This window comes from Aotus nancymaae, unplaced genomic scaffold, assembly GCF_030222135.1.
Source record: "Aotus nancymaae isolate 86718 unplaced genomic scaffold, 86718_ANA_hifiasm-v0.15.2.pri h1tg000057l, whole genome shotgun sequence".
Classification (NCBI taxonomy): Eukaryota; Metazoa; Chordata; class Mammalia; order Primates; family Aotidae; genus Aotus; species Aotus nancymaae.
In genome coordinates, this window is record NW_026988471.1 from 37,899,737 (window position 1) to 37,910,752 (window position 11,016).

At 44.0% G+C, this 11,016-nt stretch overlaps 1 protein-coding gene across 2 annotated transcripts in view; it reads right to left on the reverse strand.

Annotated features, from left to right (window-relative positions):
- The window catches only part of SOS1 (SOS Ras/Rac guanine nucleotide exchange factor 1), a 133,987-nt gene extending 123,376 nt beyond the window's left edge, over positions 1-10,611 (reverse strand). For both annotated transcript variants that reach the window (XM_021670787.2, XM_021670786.2), the window contains exon 1: positions 10,525-10,611. In XM_021670787.2, the coding sequence (XP_021526462.1) occupies positions 10,525-10,611 (87 nt within the window). The remainder of the gene's footprint in view (positions 1-10,524) is intronic.
- Between the last annotated feature and the right edge of the window lie 405 nt (positions 10,612-11,016).

Consider the following 11,016-nt stretch of genomic DNA (forward strand, 5'->3'; position numbering starts at 1 on the left):
GTGGCTCACATCTGTAATCCCACTTTGGGAGGTGGAGGCAGGTGCACCTGAGGTCAAGAATTCGAGACCAACCTGGCCAACATGGCGAAACCTCATCTCTACTAAAAATACAAAAATTAGCTGGGCGGTGGTGGGCATCTGTAATTCCAGCTACTCTGGAGGTTGAGGCAGAAAAATCACTTGAACCTTGGAAGCAGAGGTTGCAGTGAGCTGCGATCGCACCACTGCACTCCAGCCTGGGCAACAGAGTGAGACTCTGTCCCAAAAACAAACAAACAAACAAACAAACAAAACTTCTGCTTGTCAAAAAATTCATTAGGGAAACAAATAGGCAAGCCACAGGCTAGAAGAAAATATTTATATCTGACAAAGGAACTCATCATTCAATACTAAAAAGAAAAACAACTTTTTTTTTTAAGATAGTCTTGCTATATTGCTCAGGCTACAGTGCACTGGCTATTTACAGGCATGATCATAGGGTACGATAGCCTCAAACTCCTGAATTCAAGCGGTCCTCCTGCTTCAGCTTCCCAAGTAACTGGGACTGTAGGCAGATACCACTGCACTTGGCTTTCAATTTTTTAATAGGCAAAAAAAATTGAGCAGACACTGCCTAAAGGAAGATATACAAGCAGCCAATAAGAACACAAAAAAAGTTATTTCTATCATGTAGGCTATATAAAATTTTTTAAAAAGAACACAAAAAAGTGGTATCGTTAGTCATTAGGGTAATGTAAATTAAAACCACAATGGGATACCACCACACACTTCCCACAATGACTAAAATTAAAGACTGTTAACACCAAATGTTGCAAGGATTTGGAGCAACTGGAACTCTCATACATTGATGGCAGGATGTAAAGTGGTACAACCACCATGGGAAAAGGTGTGGCACTTGCTTTTCAAATTAAACAGACACCTATCCTATGAGCCAGTGGATAAACAAACTGTGGTATATATTCATATAATGGAAAAAACTACTGAATTCTTGATAAACACAACCTCAAAAGCCTTAACAAAAATATATACAGTATAAATCTATTAATATGATGTTCTGGAACAGATAAGATTAATCTATGGTGGGATGATAAAAGATCAATGGTTGCCTCTGGGATGTGGGAGCAGGAGTTGACTGAGAAGGCAGGTGAGGAAAACTTCAGGAATGATGTTAATGTTCTATATTTTGGTAGAGACTTAGATTGTATGCATTTGTCAAAACGCATCAAATGGTACAATTAACATTTGTGGGTCAGGCACACTGGCTCACACTGTAATCCCAGCACTTTGGGATGCTGACGCAAGTGGATTCTTTCAGCTCAGGAGTTTGAGACCAGCCTGGGCAATATGGTGAAACCCTGTTTCTACCAAAAAGGAAAATCAGCTGGGCATGGTGGCACATGCCTGTAATCAGTCCCACTTCTTGAGAGGCTAAGGTGGGAGGATCACTTGAGCCTGGAAGGTGGAGATTGCTTGTTTAGGGTAAGGTAGAATGATTGGAACTCTGAAATACATCAAAACATAAGATGGGGCCGGGCACAGAGGCTCATATCTGTAATTCCAGCACTTTGGCAGGCCAAGACGGGTAGATCACTTGAGGTCAGGAGTTCAAGACCAGACTGACCAACATGGTGAAACCCCATCTCTACTAAAAATACAAAAATTAGCTGGGCATGGTGATGCATCCCTGTAATCCCAGCTACTCGGGAGGCTGAGGTAGGAGAATTGCTTGAACCCAGGAGGCAGAGGTTGCAGGGAGCCAAGATCACGCCACTGCCCTCCAGTCTGGGCGACAGAGCGAGACTCCATCTCAAAAAAAATAACTAAGATGGATTCGTGGATGAAGGGATGGATAGGTATGCCATAAAGCAAACATAATAAAATTATAATAAAATATTAATTATAAAATCTGGGTGATGAGTATATGGGTGTTTATTGTACCATTCTTTCAACTTTTCTGTGTATTGAAAAATCTTCATGACAAAATGTTAGGGTAAAAGCTTTACCACAAGACAAAATTCTAAAATGAAGTGCAGTTTCTTCATTTTCTGTCTACAGCTGTAATAAATATATCAGAGGAGGTAAGAAGTAGTTGCCACTTTTACTATTATTTGATTAAAACATCCTTGCTGTTGTTACTTCTGAATCTTCCTGCCACTCCTAGAATATGGTCTCTCTCTCTGCTACAGTATATTCCATAATCTCTGTGGACTTCATCATCATTCCCATATGCAACCCAGTACATCAACTTCAGAGCTCCTAATTGTTTCATCTGCTTCATCTCTGGAATCTTTTTGTTGTTGTTGACACAGAGTTTCTCTCTTGTCACCCAGACTGTAGTGAGGTGGCGTGACCTTAGCTCACTGCAACCTCCGCCTCCGGGTTTCAAGCGATTCTCCCACCTCACCCTCCCAAGTAGCTGGAACTACAGGCAAGCACCACCATATCCAGCTAATTTTTTTGTGTTTTTTGTACAAGCAAGGTTTTGCCATGTTGGCCAGGCTGGTCTTGAACTCCTGAGCTCAGGTGATCTACTCTCCTCAGCCTCCATCTCTAGAATCTTAAAATTCTAAAATATAACAATTGTCCTCCTCTCTAATCATAATCCCCTATCTACTTTCACTACCCTTCTAACTCACCAAGACTTTGAATCCATGGAGCCCTAACTTTTCTTCCAGTCCATTATTTCTTTTATATAGCCTTACTTCTTCTCTATCACTTGAAATATTCCTATCCTCTTAATCTCTACTGCAGCTACCTGCAACCAACTATCTTCTCTCCCTGTTTACCTTAACAGATAAGTACTGCTGGAGGAAAATCTCACAACCACCAGATCAACCCAATTCCAAGTTTATAGTCTCCACACTCAGGGCTGCTCAGCAATACCTTCCTTCCTCTCTCTCCCTCCCCACCCCCCCCACCCCCCCACCCCCCCACCCCCCCATGGCTCACTGCAGCATCGGCCTCCTGAGTTCAAGGGATCCTCCCACCTCAATCTCCTGAGTAGCTGGGACTACAGGTGCATACCACCATGCCTGGCTGATTTTTTATTAATTTTTTTGGTAGAGATGGTGTTTCACCATGTTGCCCAGGCTGTTTCTTGAACTCCTGGTTTCAAGTGATCCTCTCACCTCAGGCTTCCAAAGTGCTGGAATTGCAGGTACGAGCCACCAATTTTCTAAGTCACTGGTTGGCACCTCTACATTCCACAGCAGCAATTCCCAAATGTCATTCTTTCTAAATTCCTTACTACTTCCCCTTTCTTTACTCTGTAAAAGAATTTTGCCTTTCATTTTATCATGAAAATAGAGGTGATTTAGCATGATAGAGGTGATTTAGAATGAACTCCCTGCTCCCCAACCTACAAATCCATCTTTATCACTTTCCCTCCTATCTCATAAGAAAAGTTGTCATCGTCCCTTCCAGAGGTAGCATCACATAGGGTTTATTAATTAATTAATTTAGAGACAAGGTCTCACTTTGTAACCCAGGCTGGAGTGCAGTAGCCCAATTATAGCTCACTGCAGCCTCAAACTCCTGGGCTCAAGCAATCGTCCCACTTCAGCCTCCTGAGCAGCTGGGACTACAGGCATGCACCACCATACCTGGCTTTTTTTTTCCCCCTTGTAGAGACAGGGTCTCATTATGTGGCTTAGGCTGATCTCAAACTCCTGGCCTCAAGTGATCCTCCTGCCTTGGCCTCCCAAAGTATTGGCATTAATGGCTTGTGCCACCATGCCCAGTCAACATAGTGTTTAAAAATACAGATTTTAGGCCAGGCGTGGTGGCTCACCCCTATAATCCCAGCACTTTGGGAGGCCGAGGTGGGTGGATCACGAAGTCAGGAGCTGGAGACCAGCGTGGCTAACATAATGAAACCCCATATCTACAAAAAATACAAAAATTAGCCAGGCACGGTGGTGGGCATCTGTAATCCCAACTACTCAGGAGGCTGAGGCAAAGAACTGCTTGAACCCAGGAGGCAGAGGTTACAGTGAGCTGAGATGGCGCTACTGCACTCCAGCCTGGGCGACCAAAAAAAAAAAACAAAAACAGATTTTAGAGCGGGGGGGAGGAGTCATGGTGTAAAAATAAATAAATAAATTTTAAAAATAAAAATAAAGATTCTGTAACTAAATTACATGGGCAAATTTAACTTTCCAAACCTTAATTTTCTCTCTTGTGAAAAGGAAGCCATAATAGTATCCTATGAGAATGATTGAGAACACAGATGAAGTGCTTAAAGTAGTATTCTGCCAAACAGTTCAAGGCAAATCCCATTGCTTTGTGTTCCTGAATCTTCACCAGCATTCTCTACTAGCTCCTTTCCCAAAGGCTCTTGACAAGTTTTTGTCATCTCCAAATAAGAAACAAAAATGTCTTACCCAATCTTGGAATCTCTTTTTTGCCTCAGCACTATCTCTTTTCCCTTCCTTTCCAAGCTTCTAGAAAAAGAAAATCTGAACAAAAAGGTCAGCTGCCCTTGCTATTCTTACTTTTTCCATGTTCTTCCATCTTCTACTATCACGATAAAACTGTTCTGACATAATGACCAATGACCGCTTAGCTGTCAAACTTAATACTTTTCAGGCCCTTTATTTGACTTTTCTGTAGCCTGATACGATTAATGACTCTTTTTCTTTCCTTTGTCTTTATTTTTGTTTCTTTCTTCTTTTGAGACAGAGTTTTACCCTGTCACCCAGGCAGCAGTGCAACGGCACAATCACGGCTCACCTCAGCCTTGACATCCCAGACTCAGGCAATCCTCCCACATCAGCCTCCTGAGTAGCCAGGACCAACAAGGTATGTGCCACCAAGCCTGGCTAATTTTTTTTTTCTTTCTTTCTGAAACAGAGTCTCGCTCTGTCACCCAGGCTGGAGCACAGTGGTGCAATCTCGGCTCACCGTAACCTCTGCCTCCCAGGTTCAAGCAATTCTTGTGTCTCAGCCTCCCAGATAGCTGGGATTACAGGCGTGCACCACCATGCCAGGCTAATTTTTGTATTTTTAGTAGAGACAGCATTTCACTATGTTGGCCAGGTTGGTCTCAAATACTTGACCACAGGTGATCAACCTGCCTTGGTCTCCCAAAGTGCTAGGATTACAGGTGTGAGCCAACGCACCCAGCTAACAACTCTTTTCTTGAAGCATTCCTCTCTCAACTTCTCAGACACTAGGGTTTCATTCCTTCTGCCTGAATCCTTCCTTCTCAGTCCCCTTTCATCCATCATTCCTTTTCCTCTGCTATCTCCCTATACACTATTTTTCCTCTCCCACTTATTATGCCAGCCCTTTTTCAGTCTTACTCAAATCATTTTCAGCATGTAGTCTCATCTACTTTTTAAAATACCTTCATTGAGGTACAGCTGACAAACAATAAACTGCACATATTTAAACCATACAATCTGATAAATTTCAGCACATGCATACACCCCTGAAACCATCAGCACAATCAAGATAAATAAACATAAAAAGCCTCTCCCTAAACAACCACTGATCTGCACCAGTTTGCATCTTCTAGAATGTTCTATAAATAGAATCATACAGTATATACTCTTTTTTGGTTTCCCTTCTTTCATTTAGTGTTAAGTATTTTGAGATTCAGCCATGTTGTCATTTGCATCAAGTTTGTTCTTTCTTTTTTTTTTTGAAACAGGATCTCAATTTTTCACCCAAGCTGGAGTATAGTGGCACAATCACAGCTCACTGTAGCCTTGAACTCTTCAAGCTCAAGCAATGCTCCCACTTCAGCCTCCCAAGCAGCTGGGACTATAGGCTCATGCCACCACACCTGGCATAATTTTTTAAGTTTTTTGTAGAGATAGGGTTTCATTATGTTGCCCAGGCTGGTCTGGAATTCCTGGGCTCAAGCAGTCCTCTCACCTTGGCCTCCCAAAGTGCTGGGATTACAGCCGCGAGCCACCACACCCAGCCAGTTTGTTCCTTTATGTTGCGAGTAGTATTCCACTGTTTGGCTTTATCACAATTAGCTTATTCATTCACCTGTTGATGGACATCAGATTGTTTCTAGTTTTTTTTTTTGTTTTTTTTTTTTGAGACAGCGTTTCGTTCTTGTTACCCAGGCTGGAGTGCAAAGGCGCGATCTCGGCTCACCGCAACCTCCGCCTGGGTTCAGGCAATTCTCCTGCCTCAGCCTCCTGAGTAGCTGGGATTACAGGCACGCACCACCATGCCCAGCTAATTTTTTGTATTTTTAGTAGAGATGGGGTTTCACCATGTTGACCAGGATGGTCTCGATCTCTTGACCTCGTGATCCACCTGCCTCGGCCTCCCAAAGTGCTGGGATTACAGGCGTGAGCCACCGCACCCAGCCTGTTTCTAGTTTTTGACTGAACAGAGCTGCCATGAACAGTCATGTATAAGTCTTAGTACAGATACAGGCTTCATCTATACTTACGGTTTTAATTACACACCTAGAATTTCCGAATCTGCTTCATCAGACACCAACAACGAATAGCCAGTTGGAGAAGTTCACTTGAATAACCCAAAATAACTTTTAAGTCAACATGTCCAAAAATCATCTTATTATGCCATTCCTCTCTCCATCCTAAAAGCTTCTCCTACCTTCTCTGTCCTGACTAAAGGCATTCAAGTCAGAAACAAGACTATTACTGTTCCATTATCATTCCCCAAATCACTCAGTGAGTTACTAGGTCCTGTCAATTTTGCCTTGTAAATATCTTTAAAATAAAATCCATATCCACATTTCCGTCCTAGTTCAAATGCATCCTTAATTCAAATGTATATTGTCTCTTGACTGGACTATTAAACTAGGCTTCTAACTTTTCTCCTCAAATTCATGTCTCATTCTTCTCCAAACCATGTTCCATTCTACCGCCAAAGTGAATTTTCTAAAATTCAAATGTGCTGTTACTCCCTTACTTAAAACTTATTGGCTGGGTATAGTGGCTCACCCTGTAATTCCAGCACTTTGGGAAGCTCAGGCAGGCAGATGGCTTGAGCCCAGGAGGTCAAGACCAGCCTCGGCAACATGGCAAAACCCCATCTCTACAAAAAAATACAAAAATTAGCCAGGTATGGTGGCGTGTGCCTATAGTCTCAGCTACTCAGAAGGCTGAGGTGGGAAGATCGCTTAAATTGGGGAGGTAGAGGTTGTAGTAAGCCAAGATCGCACCACTGCACTCCAGCCTTGTGAGACCCTGCCTCAAAACAAACAAACAAATAGAACAAACCAAACAAACAAAAGAAACCTTATTGATGGCTTCCAACTTCACAAGATAAAATTCAAATTCCTTAGCTTAACATATATAAAAACTGTCCACTAACCAGTTGTCTCTCCAGACATGCCCTGCTACTTCCCATCATGTTCTAATTTAGTCTTTCCTGATTATGTCATTTATCTTTTTAACCTGAGTGTCAAGGGCAATACCTGGTCTATAGTAGGCATGATATATTTGTGCAATAGATAAGATAGAACTTAGATTCATAGATGCAGTGAAATAGATACAATGGGACATTCCATCCATATTGAGCAAAAGCAGCAGTCCAGCCTGGCTAAAGCATAAAGAAGATAAAAGATTATGGTAGACAATCCAGTCAGAAAAGCAGGATAAAACCAGAAATCAATCGCTGTCAATTCCATGATAAAAAGTATGCATTTTAGCATAGGCTGAACTCAAAAGACATCAACAGTTCTGAACAAGAGTGTGACATGTTAAGAAGTATCCTAAAACTGGTGAGATCTGAGAAAGAAGGTGAGGTGAGGGGCAGTGAATTCGATTAAGAAATTATCACAGTAGTCTGAGAAAGGAGACTTAATTAGAGAATTTGGAGGAGGGAACAGACTAGAAGAATATGTCAAAAGGAAATGAACATAAAGGCTCTACCTGAGTGTGGGCAGTAATACAAAGAGAGAAGCCAGAGATGATTCTAACATTTAAAACCAGTCAAATGCAGTAATAAAGCCATTAAGAAAAAAAACTTAAATGGTAGGTGGAGGACAGAAGTGATAGTTTTAGTTTGTATATCCCCTCACCTATTTATTCAAATTGAGTGGCCACTAGGTATCAAGCACTGTATGCATGGGAAATAAAATGAGGGTAAGATACTATCCCTGTTCTCAAAGAGCATCCAATCTAGTTATAGACAAGTAAATAGGAACTTAAAATTCACACAGCTAGGATAGGGCTCGAAAAGAAAACAAAGGAGTAATATCCAACTCAGCCCTGATGATTGATAGCCCAGGTTGAGTGAGTCTAGAAGGATGAGTAGTGTTGGATCAGGCAAAGAAAGATGAGGGGACTGGCATGTCCAAAGAGCCTCAGGTAAGAGTACGAGAACACAAGTTGGATGCATCTATAAATAATTCAATAATGAATCAAAAGAAGAAATCAAGATATGGAGATATCCACATGAAATGTCCAGCAGGCAGGTAAAAATGTAGGTTTGGAGCTACCGACAACATATCCAGATATGAAATACACTGTATTTTCAATCTTGTCTTAGAATCATTGTTATTGGCTATTTAAATAAGAATTGGAAGAACCTTACACACCAGCTAGATTATGTACACTCCCACCTTCTCCTATCACTTACTGCAAAAGTATCTCTACCTTAAAGTCAAAAGTTGGTTTATGTAAATAAACAAAGAGGACAAGTGGGGGTTGTGGTAAGGTGGAGATACATGCCTTGTCTAAAGAGGACAACCATTTACTCACCTCCAGCAGTTTAATGCCTTGCTTGAATACAGGCCCTAAAGAGCAAGAACTTCCTATTCTTCAAGAAAAGCTGAAAATTCAGATTTTATGTAATAGCTCCCATTTTCAAATGTTAGCAACTAATTACATTTAAAAATAAAACAACATTGTGCCAGCCAAACAAAATGCTTCTAGGGAGAGACTTCAGCAAGGGCCACCAGCATGGCAGAATTAAACAAGGTCTGTCACCTCCTACAGTATTCTTCCACTACTTCAAAAGATCCTCAGCTGATAGCTCGATGATTTCCCTGGGATAGGAGCTGTTTTTGCCTCTAAGCAAAATGGCCCCTATTTGGCAATGCTTTATGAGTTCCTTTACAGGTTTTTAAACAATTTCCCTGTCTTCCCTTACCCTACCTGGACATCAGCTTCTAGCATCACAGAGACCTTCTAAACCCCTTCCATTACACGCTAAGAAGTCAAACTTGCAGGTAAAGCAAAAGTAAGTAGTGAGAGCCTGATGGGATTTCTAAGGAGTAAAGTATATAAGATATATGGCGGCCGGGTGCGGTGGCTCACGCCTGTAATCCTAGCACTTTGGGAGGCCGAGGTGGGTGGATCACCTGAGGTCAGGAGTTCAAGACCAGCCTGGCCATTATGGTGAAACCCCATCTTATTTTGTTTTTAAAAAAAGAAAAAAAAAAGATATATGGCATCTTTTTGGTTTTCTTTACAAAAAAAATCACATAGGTGTTTGTGACTAGTCAGACGCTTGAAGGGGAAAATGTCAGTAACTTAAGCCAGAAATATATAAGAAAATTCTAACAAACCAAATAGTTTCCACTGTAAGATAGCAAGAGGGACAAGAGGAGAACAGGGCAAAGGAGAAAGTAAAAGTTACTGGCCTTTGAGAACTATCAGACACCTTTTAATGCTTAGCATAAAAGGTACAACATAATCCCCATTCTTAGTAGAAGCAAAACTATATGTTAACTAGTTAGCATGAAACATTCTTTGAGCAGCAAGAAACTGGGATTTAGAAACACTCTTAGCCGAGTAAAGCAATCTTTGTAGAAAAGGTAAATGAAGAAAAGGAAATAAAAATAGTCTAGTAGTCACACTGTTGCTCTAGAAGCTTTAAAAAATGTAACAACATTTCCTAATTATACTAAAACATTTAAAAACACAGCAAACTTAAACATACAAAGACTAAAAATTCTTAACAAGCCAAATGACAGCACCAAGAATCTCGAACGCTGCAAAAACAAAACAAAACCCCTGAAATTGGTAGCATGTGCACCAGCCCCTGTTAAACGAAGGAGCGGGGGAAATCAGGAGAACGGAGAGTGATTACGGAGAACGAGCAGAGCAGGCCACGCTCCTGCTGGCAGGCGAGCTCGCAATCCCTTAGAACAAGCGTTACGGCCAGGGCATTCTCAAGCCACTAAAAAGAGCAAACTGGACACTAATAAGGGAGGCTGACAACAGCTCCGGGCTAAGACCGAGAAGGCGGAAAAGTGGCCTGCTTTGACCTCCACTGAAAACTGAGGCTTCTCCAACCGTTGTCTCGGAATCAAAGGGCAAAGCATTCACCTCTCAGGGGTTGGATTATTCGGACCAACTGCCCGCGGCTCCCTGCGGCCTTCCCACACACCGGGTGGATGTCAACACTGAGAGCCAGCCGTGTGGGGGACCTCCCCGTGTGCGCCGTCCTTTCGGAGACGCGGCGAGACCGGGAAGAAAGACGGCCCTGCGCGCGCGCCCCGCCTCCCTAGCCCTTCCCCTGCGCCCGCCCGGCGCCCGCGCTGGGGGGCTGCGGCCGGGAAGCGGGGTTCGGCGTGCTCCTCACCTTTTTCAGGGCAGGCACCAGCAGTCCTCGCCACTTGGGCGCGTTCTCTTCGCTGAAAAACTCGTAGGGCAGCTGCTGCGCCTGCATGGTGCCCCCGGGGCGCCTCTGGGCGGGGAGAGGGGCGGCGGCGACCCGGTCGGGGAGCGGCGAGAGGGCGAGCTCGCTGCGCGGAACAGGGCCGCGGCCCCACCGGACGGCCCGGCCCCCTCCGGGCGCCGCGCAGCCGGGCTAGCCCTGGCGAGGGGGCTGAAAGGCGAGGCCCACGCCCGGCCACCCACCCGACACGGGTACCAGCCGTGGAGAACGAACGCGGCCCGGAGGCGGCGGCATCCCGCACCACCGCCCCGGGGCCAGGCCCCCCGCCCCTCCCTGGCCCGCCGGCGCCGCCCCGGGCGGCCTCTGCGCCGCCGCCGCCTGCCGGGGCTGCACTCCCGGGTCCGGCCTGGCCCCGCGGCGGAGCTGGCGGCTGGGGGAGGATGTGTGGAGGGACGC